General features: G+C 44.6%; 2 protein-coding genes across 10 annotated transcripts in view; one reads left to right on the forward strand and one right to left on the reverse strand.

The window, feature by feature from the left end:
• The window catches only part of FBXO36 (F-box protein 36), a 71027-nt gene extending 64452 nt beyond the window's left edge, over nucleotides 1-6575 (reverse strand). The window contains exon 1 of the mRNA XM_073359833.1: nucleotides 6294-6575. Coding sequence (XP_073215934.1) covers nucleotides 6294-6389 — 96 coding nt within the window. The 5' untranslated portion in view covers nucleotides 6390-6575. The remainder of the gene's footprint in view (nucleotides 1-6293) is intronic.
• Nucleotides 6460-22022, forward strand: part of TRIP12 (thyroid hormone receptor interactor 12) — a 150755-nt gene continuing 135192 nt past the window's right edge. For 3 of the 9 annotated variants that reach the window (XM_073359822.1, XM_073359821.1, XM_073359828.1), the window contains exon 1: nucleotides 6762-6954. The gene's annotated coding sequence lies outside the window, so the exon portion shown is untranslated. Of the gene's footprint in view, nucleotides 6646-6756; nucleotides 6955-7884; nucleotides 8368-22022 lie in introns of those variants that run through there. The other 6 variants (XM_073359831.1, XM_073359829.1, XM_073359830.1 and 3 more) reach the window with 4 other exon arrangements.

Consider the following 22022-nt stretch of genomic DNA (forward strand, 5'->3'; position numbering starts at 1 on the left):
GGGCTGGAGCTTCTAGGCCTGCCTCAAGCTCTGGGGCGATATGGGGCGGTGGAGGGAAGATAGCAGCTTCTAATGGGTCGGGGCAGGAGAACACAAAGGCCGCTCCCTGGGGGTCATCAGTTGGGAAAGGGAAGGAGACAGCCCTGGTGGCGGCAATAACATTGCAGGAGGTAAATTGGATAGGGGTAGGGGCAGGGGCAGAGGCGAGGTTCTGGGTTTCGGGAGGCAAGCAGCTGGATGGTGGCGCCTCCTGATCAGACTCGAGGGTTAAGGGGGTGGGGAGGGAGCTCTCAGTGATACCAGGCACGGGCTCTATGGTGGATTTAACGGCCACAGCATCAGGAGGTGGATTATCTTCTGTTGGGCCCCCGCCTGGGAAGGAAATCAATTGTTCTGCACCAACGAGGGGTGCCCCTGGTGACTCGTGTCCCGTCCACGTGGTGCCGGCTGTCACCTGAGCAGGCTGGGCAGTGTTCAGCGGAGTGCCATCAGCGGCCGGGTCAATGGAGGAGTCCATGGGCTCCTCGGAGGTGGGAGCAGAAGCAGCAGTTAGGGGGAGGGAGCATGGGGAAAAGAGAGGTGGAGTGAGGTCACCCAAATTGAGGTTTGGTGGCAAAAGGTCGTCCTTCCCCTGGGCGACCGGGGACAGATCTAGGGCCTCGATCTCCGCGAACATGGAGGAGAGGACACTTTCCGTCGCTCCAGGGTTCTCCCCGCTAGCACCCGCCACGACGGTTGCCTCGGGGTTCACGGGGGCTTTGGGTAGTGTCAGGACAGAAGGGGCTTCCTCGAGGGTCTCGGAGGGGAGGGTCTCCCGTGGAGGGGAGACACTACCTTTCGGTGCTACCACATCTTTCCCGGCTGATACCGGTGGATGGGATGCACTCGTGGGCAAAGCGGAAGGTTCGGCATTGGTGCCCCCCTTCGGGTAGATGAGGCAGAGCTTGAGCCTTCCGCTTGCCTCGCTTCCCCTGAACTAGGGCCCAGCCCTCCATGGCATCATCTGGGGGCTGGTTAGCAGGGGTCGTGTCGGGGGTAAAGGCGATGGCTCAGGGACTTGGGGGGGGGCGATGGGGCGGCATAAGGGAGGGAGGAGTCTCCCTGGGGCAGGCTCTCTCCCATGCCTGGTGGTATCTCTGCCACATCCTCCTCCATAGGCCCTGCCAGATTGTCAGCAGCGAGGGTGGGGCTCTCCCGCTCGTCTGGGCATTGTAGGGGAGGTGCACCTTGGGCCTGAGCAGGAGAAGCGGTGGTCCGAAGAGGAGGGGGAGCAGGTTTGGGTATCGGGTGGCCAGGGTGTCGGCAATGACGGGGCCGATGTCCTGCCAGGTCTCGGGGACCCCAGATGCCCCTCCTTGCCGGGCTAAGGGGCAGTCCCTCCAGACATGCCCTGACACCTGGCAGAGGTAGCACCGGGCTTCCCCCGTGGAGAAATACACCCGGTAACGGGCCCCCTGGTGGGGGACTAGGAAGGACCCCTTGAGCGCCTCTCCGTCACGCGCCGCCGATGGCAGTAGAAGCGGCACTTGCCGGCGGAAGGAAAAGATGTGACGGAGGGTGGGGTCGTTGCAGCCCAACGGGAGAGGACTGATGACAGAAACAGGTTTCCCCAGGGTGGAAAGGGCGGGTAACAGGGCATCATTGAGGAGAAAAGGAGGGACAGAGGTCAGGACCAGGAGGACGCCCAGGTCCTCTAGCGGCTCTAGGGGGACAAACATCCCTCCCACCGCCAGGCCCCTCTCCACCGCCTCCTGGGCAGCAGCCTCTGATGCTAAGAAGAAGACGACCTTCCCATACATTTTGGAGGCCGCCACAATGGCTGAGGGCCCCACCACCCTCGCCAATGCCCGCACATAGGTCTCCACATGGGGCGAGGCGGGCACCAGGAGGCATCGGACACCGTGCTTCCTTGTCATGGTGGGGAAGGGGCCCCGGCCGCTGTTGATGGTGGCGGAGGCGGTGGGCAGGAGAGATGATGAGGAGGCAGGCGGGGGGGCTTCCGCCGCCCGGGCATACATCCTGGGGGCTGAGGGAGGGACACCCGCAGAGCTGGTAAAGGGGGCAGTGGGGAGGGATGCCGTGGTTGGTGGCAGGGCCGCAGCAGTGGGGGTGACCCCTGCCACAGAGGGCCTGGTGGTTTTAGCGGGGCCCTTCCCCTTCTTCTTGCCCTGGCCTTTCCTGCCAGCTGGGGGACTCCCCTAGAGTCTGGGGAGGCAGTGGGCATGGCAGCGGCGGAGGTCACCCCAGTGCCCTCCATTGCTGATGCCCCAGCGGGGGCGGTGGCAGGTGGTTAACAGGAGTTGGGGTCAGGTAAGAAGGGACAGGCTGTGGGATGGGCAGTTCAGGGGGGGGGCACATGAACCACCATACGCTTGTCCTGAGAGTCCTGTTTGGTTGGCTTGTGCTTCTGGCCCACACGGTGGAATCAGGGCGAGCAGCTAAGTCCAGAGGCAGATGTTAAACCGCCAGCAATGACGGTGGAGGAGGCAGTTGTGAAGATGGTAGCGTGGGGGTTGGGAGGACACAGATGGATCGGGGGGCGGCTCCGTGCCACACCCCCTGTGTCCCTACGAACACAGTCTCGACATAGTCAAGGCCTCCCCCCACATGAGAGCACAGTTCGAAAGTTACTCAGTCTTGGGCCCTGTCCACGGCGATTTGTAAGTTCCCCGGGCGGTGTTCCTCTGGTAGACTGCTGTTTCTCTATCTGTTCTGGGTTTTCTTTTTTGCATTCCAGAAATGCCGGAGCAAGTGATAAGATTCCTCTCAACCGGAGACGGGTCTGCAGACAAACAGCAAGCGGCTGGGTCTAGGTCCTTCCACTCCCCCCGTCTGGGGAAGCGGGCCGGCAGGCCCCCCCTCTCTCGGGGGAGGATTTCAGCTGGAGTGGCAGCAGCATCCAAGGGCGGGCGGGGCGGGGCGGGGCGGGGGGGGGGGCGTTACAGCCAGCCAGCAGCTGGCCAGCACTCTAGCAACAGCGGAGAAAGAAAAAAAACAACAAAAGGAAAAGAAAGGGGAGAGAGCGTCTGGCCCAGTCAGGGGGGAAAGCTGAAAGCAGGGGCAAAAAGCAAGGAAAGCCCAGGCCAGAGGGCAGCAGAGCAGGCTAAGTAGGTCCCTTTCCCCTGGGTAACGTAACAGGGAAGGTTCGAGAACCATCAGGAACCTTCTGGAGACAATTAAGACAGGCTGATTAGAACACCTGCAGCCAATCAAGAAGCTGCTAGAATCAATTAAGGCAGGCTAATCAGGGCACCTGGGTTTTAAAAAGGAGCTCACTTCAGTTTGTGGTGTTCCTGTGAGGAACTGAGAGTGAGAACGTGGACTGTTGGAGGACTGAGGTGTACAAGCATTATCAGACACCAGGAGGAAGGTCCTATGGATAAAGAAGGTGTTGGGAGGAGGCCATGGGGAAGTAGCCCAGGAGTTGTAGCTGTCGCACAGCTGTTCCAGGAGGCACTCTAGACAGCTGTATTCCACAGGGCCCTGGGCTGGAACCCGGAGTAAAGGGCAGGCCTGGGTTCCCCCCAAATCCTCCCAACTCCTGGTCAGACACAGGAGGAGATGACCTGGACTGTGAATTCAGGAAAAACGGCCAAGCTGAGGGCTGCCGTGAAGCTCTAAGGTGAACAAATTCGCCAATAAGTGCATGACCCACCAAGGTAGAGGAGGAACTTTGTCACACTGCTCTGCATGCTCAAATAGTTCATTCAAATAGTCATAACTTTATGAAATCAAAACAAAATTTTTCAAAGCATGCTAAGCAACTATACATCAAGGAGGACTAACTTTATGCTGTAAACATTCCTACTTTTACGCACACATAGTAGTTCCACTGACTTCTATGGGGCTATTCACATTCTTAAAGTTATGCAAACAGGTAAATATTTACAAGATCTGGCCTCAGTTTGAATTACCAAACCACTGCCTTTAAAAAAAAAAATCTACCTGAAGTTCTTTTCAGGATATCTACGTGAAAAAAATAGAGGTTAAAATAAGATATTGTTATGGGTTGGGTTAAACCTCATTGAAACTGCCGGATATTAACAGCTGCCCTTCATTTTGGGAAAAATGTAAAGAACAATTGAGCTACTTTATAGAATAGATGGATGAAACGATAGGGGCCTTTGCCCAGAATAAAGCCACACCCAAGGCTGGAGTAGGTTTTAGCCATGTGGCAGGAGGTCCCTCTGTGATCTTGGGGCAGGGTTTGATTGGACTCAAGTGGTGTGTGTTACAGGGAAGCAGTGATAAACACCATAGAAACAGACACAGAAAAGAAGACAGCAGAACAAGCAGTTGGAGCATGGCCCTGAGAAAAAGTCGAGAGTGAGTGAGCAAGAGAGCGCTTTTTGTGCTAAGTGCTGGGTAGAAAGGGACTTGGAATTGTGAGCAAAGTAACTGTCTTGCTGGTTAATTCCTGCTGTGTTTAGAGAAACAGGAATTTGTACATTCCTAATGAATAAACAGGTTACATCAAAGAAATACCTGACTCCATCATCAATTTCTCTACCCAACTGAAACAACTCTCAGGGGGCCAAATATTGCCAAAGTGCTCATGTCATAACGGGGCAACAATATATATATATTTTAAAAATAGCAGAATGTAATGAACATTTTTTTTAAAATCACCTTAGTCAGACACCCAATGTGGAAATTTCAGCCTCAAAACAGAATTTTTCAGAAAGAAGTAACTGAAACTTTTGAAATTTTAACTATTTTTGTTACTACTGTTGACTAGTATACTTTCATATTCATTGGGGAAAAAAACAACCAACAATTACTTATAGTGGCACTTTTAAAAGGAAACTAATAAAAAAAAAGCATGTGGGACATAAAGATCAAAGCTTGGAATTCTATTCATTTTGGAGTAATAGATTCAATTTTGGTTTGCTTATTTTACAGGCCTGCCGACTCTCACCCGATTGGAGGGAAGACATCTTTGTCGTTTTGGATTAGTTTTAATGACATGTAAAAAGTATCTCCTTCTTGTGACAAAAAATTTGGCTAGGTGTTTTAATGAGACCATTAAAATCTCACTTAGCATATTATTTTTGAAATCTCACAACATTAAAACTGATACACACAACCTGAGACAGAGCTCAGTATTCATATCTTGCACCTGCTCTCTCCATGCAATACCTTTACTTTCAAGATCAAACCTAGTCAAATTTAGGGTAAACATGAAACAAACCTGAAGTACATCTTTAAAGAAGCGGAAAGTAGTCCCATCATTTGCTGGAGCGACTCTCTTATTGGAGATTAATTTTAAAGCAGTTTTAAGGCATCAGTCTTACTCTTGTGATAAAGGATTTTGCAGTACGTTTCAATAAGACACTTAAAATCTCACTCAGGATTATTTTGAACACTCTTCTGAACCACCTCTGGACATTATCAGAGAAATAAAATTCTAACTAACCTGCCAAAGAAGTGTCTTGACATGTATTATCCTGTAAGATTATGAAAATGTATTGGCTTCCTGTCCCAGGACAGGCAGATTAATTCTTCTTAGCTATTCACTTCACCTTCCTGGCAGGATATTTCAATGGAAAACTAGTGATTTGCCTGTAAATTGTTTGTTCCAGCTCCTTTAAAACTTGCTTTTCCTTAGGAAAAGCATTGTGACTTTTCTCAGCATTGTGTTGTTTTCTCTAATCACTGGATCACTTATTTGTGACAGTCTTTGAAGGTCCCTTAATTTGTTCTGTATTTTTTTTCAGGGTCACAGTATCTCATGCAACTGTGGAATGTTTTCAAGGTTACTGAATCATCACTCTGCAACACTTTTTCATACTCAGTTGGTGACTTTCCTATTTTACCCCTGAATTTCTTACTGGGGATACTTTCCAACGCGTAGTGGATCCCCAGATCTCACATGCTTTACGTGCACTACTACTCAGATCCCATTCAGTGATGATACACCCCCCCCCCCCCACCTCCCCGGATACTTGGTCAGCGACTTTTCCCCCAGGCAATGCTTTTCCATACATTCACAAGCACGTTTCAGTGACGCTTAGGAATCCTACGTGCCCTCCGTCCCTCTGGACCAACCTTTGGTGGTGTTTCCCCACCCGCCTGCCCGACTCCTAGTCAACGGCCTTTGCCAGGCCCCCCTCTGGATTCCCGACCGGTGACAGATCCGTGGACCATCCCCAAGCTGCGGGTTGCCCCGACAGCCCGTTGAGTTGCCTCATCTGCGTGCGAGTCGGAGCAGCAACAGCCCGGTGGGCAGCTGGCAGTGGGATGGGGGCGCTGGCGGAGGCCACAGGCAGGACCTCCTTCCTTCGTTCACCCACCTCCTTCTGGGTGACGATCAGCTGGTAGAAGTCCTTGCTGGGGGCTGGGGCCTGCGCGCGGGTCTCAAACAAGTTCTCCTCCAGTAGAGACGCCATTTTGGGACGCTGGCAAGAGGTGACTATGGCAACCAGGAAGGGGTGGGCATCACGAGAGGTCACTGGGAGCCCAGCCCCCTCTTAAAGGAGCCGGGTCGATATTAACGCTCTAGGCCAGCGGGGTCTTCGCCCCAGCGGCGAGGAGGGTCCTATACACCGCTTAGTTGGTAAAAACCGTTCCTCCAGCCCCGCTGACCTGAGGGGAAATACTTCCATGGACCCAGGGGTGACGACCCCGGCGGAAGGATACCGCTCGGTAGGCCAAGAAACGCCTGGAAGCGCAGGGAAGCAGGACGAGCAAACCGCCGGTCCGCGGACTTCGCGGGGGGCGGCCAGCCGGGCAGGGGGAGCGCCTTTAGGCAGGAGGGACGGGTAGGGGCTGCGGGCCCCGTTGGGGGGGGGTAAAGTAGTCCCCAGCCTCCCCCTGTGCCACTGGAAGGGGTTCGGCTGCGGAAGCGGACGGCGCGCTGGTCGGTGCTGCGGCTTCAGCTGATAATTGAAGGGAAGGGAAGCTGCTGCTAGGGTGGCACGGAGCGTCTGCGGAGGCCGCATCGGGACAAACTAGGTACATGGGGCTCCTCTCCCTTTTCCTAGGCACTGAGGATGTGAGTGGGGCGCTGGGCCTCCTCAACTGCCCTAGGCTGGCTTGGTCAGGCCCGTTGTGTCACCCCCGGTATGAGCTCAGCTGCCCTTCCCGGGGCAGGGGGGAGGGGAGAAGCGCCATCCCAGGCATTGTTTGTGGGGGAGTGAGTGTTGGGGCCTGGGAGGAGGTGTAATGATCGGGAGAGGCCAAGGGGGTGGAAGGGCGAAGAGGGCCCTGGGTTTAATAATGGGATTCTGGTGGTGAGGCCTCACTGAGGAAGGGATGAGGGGGTGGAGGTGGTAGAAATGGAGCTGACAAAATGGCCAAGCAGCCACTGGAAGCTGACTTCAATGCACCCTCACCACCCCCAAAATATTAAGGGGGGGAGGGGGAGAAGCTGCCCCCAATCCCTACCTCACACAATGCTCCCGACAGCCTGGAGCCCCAAGGTGGAGGACTCTTCTCCGCACCAGCTACGACTAGCTCTGTAGCCTGGGTAGTTGCTAATACAAAAGGCTAGTGTCAGGGTCGACGCTACTGAACCAGATTTGTATTTGCCTCCCCCCATAAACCCCCTTTCCCTGTTGTTGTTGTTATACTTATTTTTAAGGCGCTATCGAGTCACCTTTTTTATAAAAGCAACAAAAACCCAGTCGGAGAAAGAAAAGGCAAAATAATCAGCCGCCGTCCATATTTCCCAGGCGAGGGGAGAGGGTGTTGATTCGAGTTACAATACTGACTACCCACGAGAGGATTATTTCTACCCGCATCGGTTCAGAGCTGATTTCCCCCCCCTTTTTTTCCTCTCTTAATTTTTGTTGCTTTCAGTGAAGTAACCAGTCCCTTGGTCCTGCCGTCTGTTTGCATAATGCTCACACGTAAATTCTCTCTTCCCCCGTCACCCCCCTTACTGCTAGTCCCGTGATACTGTATCGGTGAGAGTGGCTGGGTATTGGGGAGCCGTGAAGATTTTTGTGTGTGGGGGGGTGCTCGCACTACTCACGCCGATCCCTTCCTAGCTGCTGCCCTGGCTGTCTGGGGCTGGTAAACAAACCGATGCCGGGGCTTTTACCAGACCTGCAGGCCCATCTTCCTGCTGTTCAACTTTTTTATTGTTCCCCCTCCCCCCGCCTCCTAATGCACTGGCTCATCGCGTTTCTCCGCAGTTGGGTGTTTTAAGGGATCGGGAGTCTGAAAGTCTAGACTGTGAACCGGAAAATAATAGGGGGAAAAGTGGAAAGTCGTGTCACGGGCTTTGAGGGAAAAACATCAACGAATGGAACAAAGGTCCTGCCTGAAATGGAGAGAGAGAGAGGCCTGCATGTGCGGCTCGATTGTGTCGCATTTATACAAGGGGAAAGAAATGAGAGCTTGGCATTGGCCTAAATTCACCTCGTAAGTCTGGCATACGGTTTGGAAATGCTTTTAGAGTGCGTTCGGTTTGTTTTCAGGGTGGTTTTGATATGTGCAACCATCCACTAATCATCCTAATTCAGGGTGAGTTTCAGTGTAAACAGTCGTCTTTCTTCATCCTGTTCAGCAGCAGTATTGATACACTGCATTTAAGGCCACATCATAAAAGTTTACTTTAAGAGGGTGACTCTCTGAATTTCTCTATTTGAGAGCATAAGCTTACGTTTATACTTAAATATTGAGTTTCATGGAGTTCTCAGGGCTGTCATCTTTTGACAAGGCAACTTGAATAAGGGATACTGAATTGAAACACACAGCCAAATCCTTTATCACAAGAGAGAGAAACTTTAAAAACTAAATTAAAAATAAAAAATGAAGGAGTTGTCCTCAGAATGAATAAGATTTGGTTTGTCTCTGCATGTGTACAGGTAGAAATATGTATAAGTCAAGCAGCCGCTAACAATCTTGTAATTAAGGAGGTCATTATTTCCACTTTGTGCCCTATTTTCCTTTTTTCCCCTCTCCTCCCCAGGAGTTCTGAGGTTTGGTGGCTGTCTTTTTAAAGACAACTGAATTCTCAATATTTATATTTTTAATGAGTTTTTTAAAGTCTGATAAGTGACAGCTTGTTTAACTTTAAGCATAACATATTAAAAGGCTAAAATTGTCAGATGAGTACAATGAGCCTAAAAGCAATATTTTAGTGAGTAAATATTGTAAATAAGGCAGTCTATTGCGACAACTTATTACTAAGTGGTATTCAAAATGGTCTGACAAACTGTGGTAAGCTTTAACTTTTATTTACCACACTTACTAAATTTCTAAAAGGCTTTCAGCTATGCGATTCAGGTGTGCGTACATTTATGTTCCTTGTATAAAATGAAAGAACGCATCCTCCAAAACTTGCTGCACCCACAAAGCCTCCCATCCTTAGAAGCCTGAGGAAAAGAGATGGGCTGTCTCATCATTTCACTCAGTGGTTGTCAGACCAACTTGAGAAATGAGTTTACATCGCTGTCGCTCTTCCCGAGAAAGCATAATCTCAAACCTCAAGATGGTTAACATTCAGGGGCTATGAACAAACAGCTGTTTAAGACACCATATTGACAGCTTTATCACAGCAGAGACCCCAGAATTTTCAGGATTTTATAGATCAGCTAATGCTCCTCTTTCAGAGGAAAGAATGGAACCAATTAAGTACTACTCCAGCCAGGGACCACAGGCTAGGTGCCAGTGTTTTGTTTCTGTGACGGGATTATTTATCTCTTCAAAACTAGACCCTGAAAGCACACTAAGATAACATTTAGTCTGATGAATCTTCAAAAGCAAGGAAATGTCTAATTGTATCTAAGATGCAAAGCCTTGGATAACAAAACATGAATTGCAAAAGCCTCTAAACAGTGGGTGATATATTGCAATGTCTAGGCAGAAAAGGTTTAAAAAAATCAGCTTTGAGTTTTCTTGCTTGCCTCTGTTTAGTTGTCAGATCCTTAAGACTTTGAGGCCTATTTACACTACTAATAGAACCAGTAAGATAATCTGACTATAGAACAGTTGTACCCTTAAACCATGTTATCTAGTTTAGTTGGGAACGTGGCTAGAATGTCTCTGTACTATATGTTGTGGCTCAGGAGCTTGTATTTGTAGGGTAGATGGGCCCTAAATACAGCTTTGGTAGTTTTGCTAAACAATATGCTGTAACAACTAAGGATTAAAGATTCTAAAGGCTAAGTAACGTAACTTATAACCACCTAAGAAACCTATTAAATGGTGGGTACTGCTTGTCATAATTTATTTACGTTGTAACATTCTAAAAGATATATCTTTTGTTTCTGCTATTTCAGTGATGCCACACCTATACACAGATTCCGAAGACACCTCTGTAAACCAGTAAACATAATTGAGGCCAATAGAGCCCTGTAAATCTCAAGAGGCATTTTTGGGGTAGGGTAAGGTGGGCTCTTACTATGAAGGCAGTGTAATACAGTGCACTGTCAATTGGACAGGAACTTAGGAGACCTGGATTCTGTTCCTTAGTTTAACACCTGCCACTGGTGTACTGGATCCCATGGCAAATCATGTCACCTCTCTGCTTCAGTTTCCCTACTTATATAATGGGGCCAATATTTACCTTCTTTGTAAAGCTATTTGAGATGCAGGAATGATATCCAAGTATGTGTCCATTGTAGATTACTTAGCAGTAGTAGACCTGAACTGTAACTGTCCTTTCCTGGTTCTGCTGTTGCTCAAGGAAGGCAGTGGCACTGTTATAATAAGATTTCATGGTTAAGGAGTCTTAGCTTTGTCTACATGTTTTGAAGTAAATTTTATTATGAACTAACTCTTGATATACTGCTCTACATGTAGTATTATGAATCAGTTACATGTTTGAGGATTTTCCTACAAGAGCCATCAGCTAGCTATTGCTATCTGGAAAAGCTGAAAGTGGCATGGGCTTAGTCTTTAGGTACCCCTTTCTTCCTTGAATTCCCAGCTTCTGCACTTTACATGAAGTCCTGTGTTTCCTATGGTAGGAAAGTATCTTCACTTCTCACGCTTGAGAATAAACATCTGTTTCTGATAAAAACAACATTCTGCCAAAGACAATCATGAAACAAAAGCCAGTTATAAAACCTGAAAGCAGCAGTATTCTGTAAATAGAACATTTCTAGTAATGTTTCTTTATGATATCAAATGTGCTGTCAGTTTTAAGAGCATGACTTAGTTAACTAGTCTCTTTAAATGAATGATATTCAGGTGATTGGGGCAATCAGTTTTGTGTGGACAAATATTTTTCCATCCTGCCATATAATAGCCCTTTCTTATCGGGTTGAAAGAACTTGGCTGCTTTGGCTATGCAAATGTGCAATTAGTGGAATTGTCTTTACTTCCATCTGGCAACTCATGTTTTAGCACACATAACCAAATTGTCTATGGATAGGGAGTCTAGTAGCAATTTTTTGCAATGTGCTTACTGAGACCAGTGACCTTAATCTCTTGCATATCACCCAGTACAGAATTCAGCCATATTTTTAATGTGTATAAGGAGGAGGATTGATACTACTGCTAATTAATAGTGCTATCAAGATTATTGGAAAACTAAGCACAAAGTGGCTGACTTCAGTTCAAGACATGCTTACTGAAAACATTTGAATGTAGTATGAGACGGTGTTGCAAATACTGTACTTAACGAATATTTTAATCTTTTGAGCCATGCATCATTTTCTCTGTTCCCCATCACCCCAAACAGATATGGTTAATTAGTGCTTGGAAAGCTAGTTAAGTATTGTCTGGTAGAGCTGTTGGCATTTAGTATTCAATTAGAAACTTCGTAATAGCTTTATTTATTTATTTTTACACCAGAAGGCAAAGTTCTGAATCTGACTGTATCCACACATTTGTTAACTTAACAGGTGTTCAGTTCCTACAGCTTACAAGATGACACATTATCTTGGTGGCTAATAATATAGCTGTTGTCTGTTTCTTGGGTGGAGGGGAGGCAACACATCTGCAAGCAACAAAATTTTACAATAGTGAGAAGAGGGTTGTCTTTAGTAAAGGATGCTTGTACATTTGGTGGGGGTGGGGTGAAGGATTCTTAATGTCCATGCTGAACAGACAGGAGTACTTTTCTAAGGTCTTATCCAGAAGACTCAATACACAGTAAAATTCAGTCTTCTGCAATTATCTCCCTCAGAAGACTGAAGGGCTAAGTCCTCCTCCTTGGGTTTTGAACATGGGGTTCCAGAAAGTATTGGTATTTGAAAGTGGAGGCTGAGGTATCTGGTCAGTCACCTGATTCCACATAATCTCCGATTCCACGTTCACTGTGAATTCTTCCAAAAAAATTTCTGGAAAGCAAGATGTTCTTTGTTCTAAAGATATGTACATTTTACTGACTGTACAAATTCCCTTTTATTGTATTGTATCCATGTAAGTGTAAAGGTGAAAATGAGCGTATTTCAATATAGTGACTAAAAAAAAAAAGGCTGGGGGGGGGTTAGAAAACTTTCCTAAGGCTGCCTGTAAATGACAGGCACTAGACTCTTAGGAATAGGCATATTGTTGATATTCCTTGAGATTGGTGATTGACTGCAGGTCAGTACAATTTTATATGTTGGAATATGGAAAAAGAGGTAAACTATAAGGTGGCAGTGTTCACATATGGTTAAGTCCAAAGCTGACTGCAGAGTTACAAAAGGATCTCACAAAACTGGGTGACAAAATGGCAGATGAAATTCAATGTTAAGTGCCAAGTAATGCACACGGGAGAACATCCCAACTGTACATTGACAATGATAGGGTCAAAATGATCAGTTACCACTCAGATCTTGGAGTCCTAGTTCTCTGAAACATGTAGCAGCAGTCCAAAAAGCTAACAATTTTAGACACCATTAGGAAAGGGATCGATGATAAGACACAACATATAATGCCACTACATAAATCCATGGTATAGCCATACTTTGAATGCTGCATACTGCTCTGGTTGTCCCACCTCAAAAAATATGTATTGGAATTGGAAAGGGACAACAAATGATTAGGATTAGGGGACAGCTTCCGTACGTGGAGAGATTAGAAGGACGGGGACTGGTCATTTTAGAGAAAAGACTAAGGGAGGGGGTCTGATAAAAATCTGTAAAATCATGAATAGTGTGGAGAAAGTGAATAGGGAAGTGTTAGTTATTTGTTTACATAACACAAGAACCAGGGGTCATCCAATGAGATTAATATGCAGCAGGCTTAAAATTAAAAGGAAGTTTTTCACGCTACGTAGAGTCAACCTGTGGAACTAGTTGACCTTTGCAGCATCACCTGGCAAAAGTATAACTGGGTTCAAAACAGAATTAGATAAGATCATGGAGAATAGGTCTATCAGTGGCTCTTAGGCAAGATGGCCAGGAACGCAGCCCCATGTTCTGGGTGTCCCCATCATCCAGGCCCAGCTTTTGGCAGTCAGAGGTTTAGGATGGATCACTTGATGATTGCCCTGTTCTGTTCATTCCCTCTGAAGCATCTGGCACTGGCAGAAGACAGGATACTGGGCTAGATGGACCATTCATCTGACCCAGTATGGCTAGTCTTATGTTCATGTTATTAACATAGTTCTTATCAATCATAGTGCCATGTACTACTTCTTACAATCTAAGGTCTGCTAAACATAGTGTGCTTTTAGGGATAGCAGTTTGTGAAGGGATAGTAGTTTGTGTAGTTGTGAAGCTCAAAGGTTGCTTGAATGTAGAACCAAGCACACGGACAGAGTAAAGGCAAGTAAATGAAGGGAGCAAAACAAATAAAAATGGCTGGACAGACATTTAATTTCACATCCTCCTTGAATGCCTGCTTTCAATCTGACCTTTTTCTTTTTTGGAGGGGGGAGGCAGGAGGGAAGGTGAGACTTAATGTGAATCTTACTGATCTCACCACTGTGATACAAAAGCTATTTGAAAATAATGTCCTGTATCTTAATCAGATTTACATAAGTTCCTGACACTAGTTCGCTCCAATTTTAACTCTAGTTTAGTTTAATGTTTAAGGAAAAGCCTACTGGTTTCATTGACTCCAAGAGATTGAGCCAGAGTAGGCTTTCTTCATTTGAAGTGTTGTTTTGAACAAGAATAACTTTTTTTTTTAATTTGTCCAAAGTGTAGCAGTGAAACATGGGTAACATTTCAACATGTTAATTAAGTGGCAGTTTATCCATTTTAGCTCCAGTTTGATTTCCAGTGTGGACGACTACTTCATGAAATCAACACATCTCATATACAGACTCTTAAAACTAAATTCATCTCTGGGGAAAATGCAGACCTACATCTAAGGGTGCGGGTGTGTGGAAACAAAACTAATTCAAAGCAAGAAATTGGTAAAATACTAGTGTGTTAATAAGCATTTGAGGGTAATGGGCAGTAAATTAGACACACATAATGTAATACAGCATGGTGGTATTTTTAGTTCCTGGGCTGCATCTGCAGACATATGTCAAGTCATGGAGCAGGGAAGGTGATGATAATACATCTCTGTATTATCTTGGTGACACGGCACCCAGAATACTGCATTCATCTATGGACTCATCTTTGTCACAAAGATATCAGCAAATGGGAGTGAGATTGGAAGATAGGGAGGTGGGTATTGATTTGAGGAAAAAATTAGATGTGTACTAATGGGATAAACAGCAACTGGAGAGAAGTGGTGTGTGGGTATGACTGCCTTTCAGGTATTTATAAATTAATACCAGTGATGGAGAAGAATTATTTAGGGTGATACAGGAGGGCACAAATAAAAATAATATGGTGGCATTTAAAGAAAATAGGCCTCATTTTCAAGAAGCTTTTTCTGTCTTAAATTGCAGCTGTTAAACTGACATCTCTTTAAGCAAAGTATTATAAGCCACATCACTTAAGCCACTTGAGACAAAGCAGTAAAACTTGTACTACAGGGAACAGCCCTGCATAGGCAATAGGGTAGAGTAATAGGTATCTTCCAGTAAATAATCTGATGATGAAAATTAGCTAGGATTAGTAACTAAAACAGGATAAACATTGTGATTGTTACAAATTATTTTGGTAGAAATAATTTAGAAAGTTCACTTTCATGTAACAGGGAATGAAGGTTTACATCATGCCACTAGCTTTCAGGGTGAGGGTCAAGTTAGTGGGGGATGGCGGGGAGGGGGAATCAAATTTGTGTATGGAAAAGCTTGGCAAACAAAAACAGGATTTCCCTGCCTGAGGTGGATGATTGTGTACCTTCCCTGGAATATGATGATTTTTGTGGTATGGCTTTTGAATTGGAGCTTAATAGAAGGCCTTAATACTACAGCATGTGGACAGTCTCTGGTCTAATAGTCAAAACTAGTCAATGATAAATTTGCCATTAGGTGTAGGTAGGCTGTTAAAACATAAATTGTTGTATCACGTGTCAAAATATACAAAGTTGTTATTCTTAAGTCAAACAAAGTTCTCAAGTGGCATTTTTCCTGTTACCTATCTATAAACTTTTTGTTGATTGATTGTATAATGAAATCAACATTTACCAAAAAAAAATCTAATCCTTCCGAGTTTACGCATAGATTATGTCAATCATTATCTAATGTGAAATATATAGGTGGGAGAGCGCAAGTATTGAAGCTTGTCTTTTTATTCAAGAACCTGAAACCCTGGCTCCTTTTTTCTTAAATTAAGGAAAAACTTCTGGTTTTGCAAGCAGTTTCTCTTTTACATAAATGTTTGTTCCTAGGACTTCAGATCAGTTTATTCTTTCGATACTGCCTGTTGTATTAGAGTTAGTTTCTTATTTGCTAGGATATAGGAATTTTGGGGAGTGATTTGATATTTGCCAAATCATGCACACTTTTAGACACATCCTTGATCTTCAGTATCACTTTAGAGTGAATGTTCCAAATAGTCTCTCTGGTTAAAATCTATGTACTTAAGCCTTGGTCAGAGCAAAGACTTCAGCCTTTAGAGCCAGTTCTAAAGTGCATAGATGGGAATCTTGTTTGGAACAGTGTTAGAATTAATCTGGTATCACTTGATGTTCACACTGTAGATACAGTAACAGGTCCTAGTTTACTTGAACCAGGAAGTTTCTTGGGTATGTTTAGCCCTCTTCCCCAATCGTCAGATTTTCACCCTTCATCTGTGAATAAATTTGAAAGCATATCCTCATTACTTAAACTGATTTTATATTTCATTAACTATTAATGTTAATTACTATTGTTTGTGATAGGCTAAATGGATTAAAATATTCCTTTTAAGGTTTGTGCTGGCTGGTTGAAAAATAGTTGCACAATTTGTCTACTAGGTTACTTTCTGAACTAATTGGGATACTTCTTACCATTATTCTGGAATAACTATTCTAGAAGTAACACTTTTCTAGATACCGCAGTTGTTATGGTGTAGCAGTTTAATCAAAAGTTAAGAATGTATTTACATAACGCAATATATTTGTAGTTCTGCTTTTATTCTAGTACTGAACAGATAAGTAACACTGACTTCAACTTTTAAAACAGGTTGTGTCTGCATTTGTATTCCTCATCATGTATTTAGCACTGTGGGAAGAAAGTGTGAGGTCTGGGCATGAGGAGCTTTACCAGATAGCATTTCAGGTCTAGACCTTTCTCTGCGCTAAATATACTTCCCACTGGTGGCAGCTCTAGTATAGATAAGATGGTTCTAGCCACCATCTAGACCAGTTAGGAGCCGGACATAATGATTGGTAGCTGGCCTACACTAGCATTCCTACAATTACTCATGCCACCTAGCATCCTGTCTATAGTAGAGCTCCCAATAATGCTCACACCAGTGGAGCTGAACTAATGTTAGTAATAGTAGAAATTAAAAAAATGTTCCTGCCTCCATGAAGCCAAAACTTTATGTATTTAAATAAAAAAACAAACAAACCCAAAAAACAGTTGTTGCACAGCTCCTAAAGTCATTTCACTTGTCTCAACTGTCAAATTATTAAATAGTCTTTTCCTCCAGCACCTTATGTTGTCTCCTTCATGTCCTTCCTAGCTCTGAGCGCTGTCAGTCTTTAACAAAAACCCACTTGCTGTCATGCCCCTCCTATTTAATGGCTTTTGTTGCAAAGTCAAGCCAATGTGATGGCAAATGGAAATCTACATAGTAGGTCATATGACTGACTGCTTTAAAAACGAATTTCTTATCACTTGTGCTCCATCTACCAGTCCTGTACTCCTTCCCCAAATATTGCTTGTTTAATCTTGCTTGCTGTTAACACTCCAATTAATGTCTTTCAAAGTTGTTGGTTGGGTTTTTTGTTTTGTTCTACTATTGGGTTGACTCAGTTGGTTTGCTTTTCTGTAGTAAAACTTGTTGCCATGGCCTTGAGGTAGCTGCTTTTGCTTTCCTAAGCATGTAGACTCTTCGTGCTTTTTTCCCCCTCCCAGCTGGGAGATATCAAACGTGAACACACATCTCCATGTATCATGTGTGCACTGAATGACGCAGCACTAGAAAGATCAAATTGTATAGTCATAGTATAACTGCACTACTTAAGCATATTCAGAGAATAATAAACCCCTCTAGAAATCAAATGTGTAACTTTTTAAGAGCCATAAAAATCTAATGTGGTGTCACTTGATGCAGCAAGCTTCTTTGTGGAGGCCTATCACTTTTTCTGCCTCTCAAGAAAGGGTGCTGGTGTCACATAGTCAGTGGCAGAAAGAAATACCTAGAAGACTTGTGTTTAGTATTTTTCTCCATACCAAATGCTACTGTTACACATGAGTTCCAGTGCAGTAGTGCTGTTCTTGCCCTCAGCAGACCATCCAGCTTCACACAGATATGTGGGAACACACCCATGATACTAGGAATCAGTGCTGGTACAAAGCTGGGTAGGGCAAGTTAAACACATCCTGTGCTGATGCTAGTGCTTGGCTCTAGAGTTAATGTCTTCTATGCTGTCTCCTTCCTCCCCTCTCACCACCTCCCTTTTCATTATAGACCCTAGCTCAGCGGGTCTCAAACTGTGAGTTGCAAGCCCAAAGTGAGTTGCAAGCCCGTTTTAATGGGGTCGCCAGGGCTGTTTTACACTTACTGGGGTCCAGGGCCCAGGCCCAAGCCCCAGGGCTTCAGCCCTTGCTGGCAGGGCTCAGGTTACAGGCCCTCTGCCTGGGGCTAAAGCCCTTGCGCTTGGGCTTTGGCCTCCTGCTCTTTCTCCTTCTCTTCCCCTCCCTCCCCCCCGCCCCCCCTCCGGGGCAGTGGGGCTTGGACTTTGGCCCCCCTCACCACCACCCTGGCTGGCAGGGCTCAGGCATACTCAGTCTTCAGTCTCCTCTCCTGGGGTCATGTAATTTTATCAGAAGGGGGTCGCAGTGCAATGAAGTTTGAGAACCATTGCCCTACTGCTACAATCACAAGTGTTGATTCCAGCTGCTTCCTTAACAAAGGTATATCTACACTGTAGAGTGCCCTGCAAGAACTGAGTGCACATATGCTTTGGCATTCCCGTACATAAATTTCTTCACTCTGAAGATGTCTGTTTCATCTTTAAGCAGTTGGTCTAGTAGGACAATCCAGATTAGATTACCAGTCTTGCAGTTCCATGTCTTGTAAATATGAACTAGTCATTATAGACTAAATACTGTCTTAATTTTAAGTTGCTCCACATCAGCATGTAGGTGTTGGGGTTAGAGAAAGAAGTGGAAATAGAACTGGAAGTTTTGACAACTGAATAGAGGATGTTGTGGAAGCTGGAGCTTTTGTCTTCAGGGGAGGTGGTCTGGGATACTGGGATAAACATACCAGTGGGAGACTTAGGCTAAAATAGTCAGTGATATAACTAATCATGCTGATTTTGAAATTTGCATATTAACTCTGAAATAAAACGAATTCAGATGAATGGGTTAGTTTAACCTCTTTAGAAATAGTATTTCACGTTGCCAGTAAATGCAGGAAGACAATGCTGCTTTAGTTAACTTTACATTTGGAATGCTTCTCCACAGCCATTGTTTCTAACAAAAAAAGGGTGAGGGCTTGGATTCTAGAACAGAGCAGCCATGGGTGGTTTAGTCTAAATATTTTATGGCTGCAGGATTGTGGGATACAATCCTGAGGTACAAGATGGGGTCCTGAGTACAAGGGTGGATTGATGGGGGGGTGTGTGTGTGTGTGTGTGGTTTTGTTTTTTTTTTTGAGTGGCTGTGGGGTTTTGTTTTTTTTAATCACTGGGTTTTAATCTGGTTTAAATCAGCAAGCAGGCAACCTTTCTTTAAATAGTTGATTTTTATTGTTTTGGATTTGTACGTCTTAATTTCCTAAAGAGAGGTTGGATTCTTACTGGTTACCAACCTATAGGATGTGTTGATTTGCAACTGAATATAACCTTTATTTTAAACTTGGTGCTTTTTTGCTAACAGGATGATACATCACACACATTTTTAAGCAACTATATAGCTTAGTGTACACTTCTTCAGATTTCAGAGTAGCAGCCGTGTTAGTCTGTACTCACGAAAAGGAGTACTTGTGGCACCTTAGAGACTAACCAATTTATTTGAGCATAAGCTTTCGTGAGCTAAATCTCACTTCATCAGATTGTTAATATTTACACTTTAGTATGTTAAAAATGAAGTACTTATTTACTAAATGTGATATATATATTTTTTTGTCAAGCTCTTTTCTGAAGGGAAGTAAAACTCGATTAACAGTGCACAAAAACAGCATTTAATTATTTTATTAAATGTACCTTAACTGTAATGGACACAAGAATAAAGTTTATCAAAGCAAGTTTTGTGTTTAAAACTGATTTATTAAACAGTTTACCTGAACTATTTATTTTTTCTGTAGGTAGTTAGTTGAACTGATGCTTTCTGGTCATTCTGTCCTCCAACGCTTTAAAACTAGTAGATTGCACCCTTGCACAATTAGTTTTTATTCATAGTCTGTGTGATGGAGGTGTATAAACCTTGCACTAACCTGGAAAGGTTTAAGGAACTGCTCTGGTTTGGAGTAGCCCTGCCCTTCTGCACCTGCAAGTCATGCCAGGAATGGAGGAGGCATTTAAAAGGGGAAAACTCAATGAGGAAGGGCAGTTGTGTGAGGGAGCAGAATGATGAGCTTCCCACCTCCCAGGAAGAGGCCTCGTGGTGAGCAGAGCCTACAAGCTTGCCTAAAAAAAAAAATCCAACTCCCTTAAGAATAAGGGGTGCTGTATTCTATAACTTCAGTGGACTTGAATTCTGACTCTGAGAGAGGAGAGGCTAGTGTTCCCATTTGAGCTATCTGTGTCTCTTCTCCTCGTTGTTGGGTGGTTTTGCTACTCCTGAGTTTTGTTTGTCCCACGGTTCTCTGAAGGTAGGAAGTATTCAGAAAGACTCAGCTGGAAGGAAGGCTGAGAATTCATCACTGCTGAAGTACTACAGAGTGCCCCTACTGGAGTGACTGAACCTGATTTGAGTGTTGTTCTCTCAAAACCCCAGTGGGGTGATGTGTAAGGACCCTGTCAGGTCCCTGCCAGTTTGGAAAACGAAAACAAGCTTTTCTGATTTTTCAACCCCCAAATGGTTATTTAACTTTCAACTAGTTCAGGTCAATGACTTGTTCAAAAAATGAAAATGAAGAAAATATTATCTCTGCACCTGCAGAAGAGGCCAATGCTGTCAAATGCTGGTTTAGCAGCAGATTGGTTCCAGGAGCTTAGCCTGTGACTTTCACCAGTTTAGTGGTTTGCTGCCATACACTTCAGAATGTTTTGTACTTCTACTAAATGACATTAACAGATTAAATTGAAAAACGATATCCTATGTTAAGGCCTAAACGTACATTTATTTAAAAAATAAATTATATTTAGATTAAAAAATCCCTTGTCTTAAAAGAAAATCGATTTTTATCCACCCTACTCAGTACTATTCTAAATATTAATACTTCTATCCAAGGATCACTCTGTTCATCATAAATGTTAATGAATTCAAGTTTCTACACACAAGCTTTAGCTCAGTGAGGGTGTTAAGCAACCTTAACTATAAGGAGTACTCTAAGTGTTCCTGTCCTAACCACCTGTCTTCAAGGAGTCATAACTTTCTGAAGCATCGCTTTTTCAAGTTGAAATTTTTGAGCGCTGGCATCCTCTCATAGGTACCTTTTTTTTTTTTTTTTTAAAAAAAAGGTCAACCTTCTGTCAGTCTTGCTATTTAAAAATAGTAAGTATGTTTGGGAATAGCCCTCACTGACCAATGTCTTGAATGTTTGGCCTACTAAAAAATTCACTTCAGCCATGCACAGCAAATCTTGTACAACTTCACAGCATTATTTATATTTGGAGTACTATGCATGACTCTTTTACACACAACTTCCTTAGTCCCCCAAATTACTCAAATGGGACAGCACCCATTTCCAGCTGTTTCTGGGAAACATCAAGTCTAGTAAAGGGATCCTCCTCATGCTGCTGCTATTGAACATCCAACCACAATGCTTTTTAGCTTAGGCTACAGGTTCCTTAACTCTAGATTGTAGACCCCTGGCTTACAGAGCACTTGGGGAGTGCATTTTGGAAACACTTGGGCTATGTCTACACTACAGGCAGAATCAACACTCTCTGAGATTGATCTATGAGTGTTTGATTTAGCAGGTCTAGTGAAGACCCTCCAAATTGACAGCAAATCTCTCGTCTGTCGACCCCTGTACTCTACCCCTGACAAAAAGAGTAAGGTAAGTCAACAGGAGCATTTCTGCTGTCGACACCCCACCCACCTCCCCCGTGCAGTGTAGGCCCTGTGGTAACTCAGCCTAAGATAACGTCAACTCCAGCTATGTTGTTAACATATTTGGAGTTGTGTAGCGTAGGTCGACTTACCGCAGTAGTGCAGACGTAGCCTTGGTTGATCGTGTGGTCTATTTGTTTCCAGCTGAGAAACTGAAATAGATGGGTGGGGAAAAAAAATCAGTGAAGAGCACAAATAGTTGGTCTGAGAAATCTTTGTCCTTTTTTTTAAAAAACAACAACAACCCCCCTCTGCTAAATACAGTAGTAGTTTACAAACAGTACTCATGTAATCAGTGCCAGTAGCTAGCTGCTCAAGGGGAGTTATGGATCATCATGCTTCCATGAGGCTATTGAAGATGTTGATCCTACACGCTTCAAGAGCTCTGGCCTAGGAGAATGTGAACAGGGCTAGGGGG

Source organism: Lepidochelys kempii, chromosome 9 (genome assembly GCF_965140265.1).
Source record: "Lepidochelys kempii isolate rLepKem1 chromosome 9, rLepKem1.hap2, whole genome shotgun sequence".
NCBI lineage: Eukaryota > Metazoa > Chordata > Testudines > Cheloniidae > Lepidochelys > Lepidochelys kempii.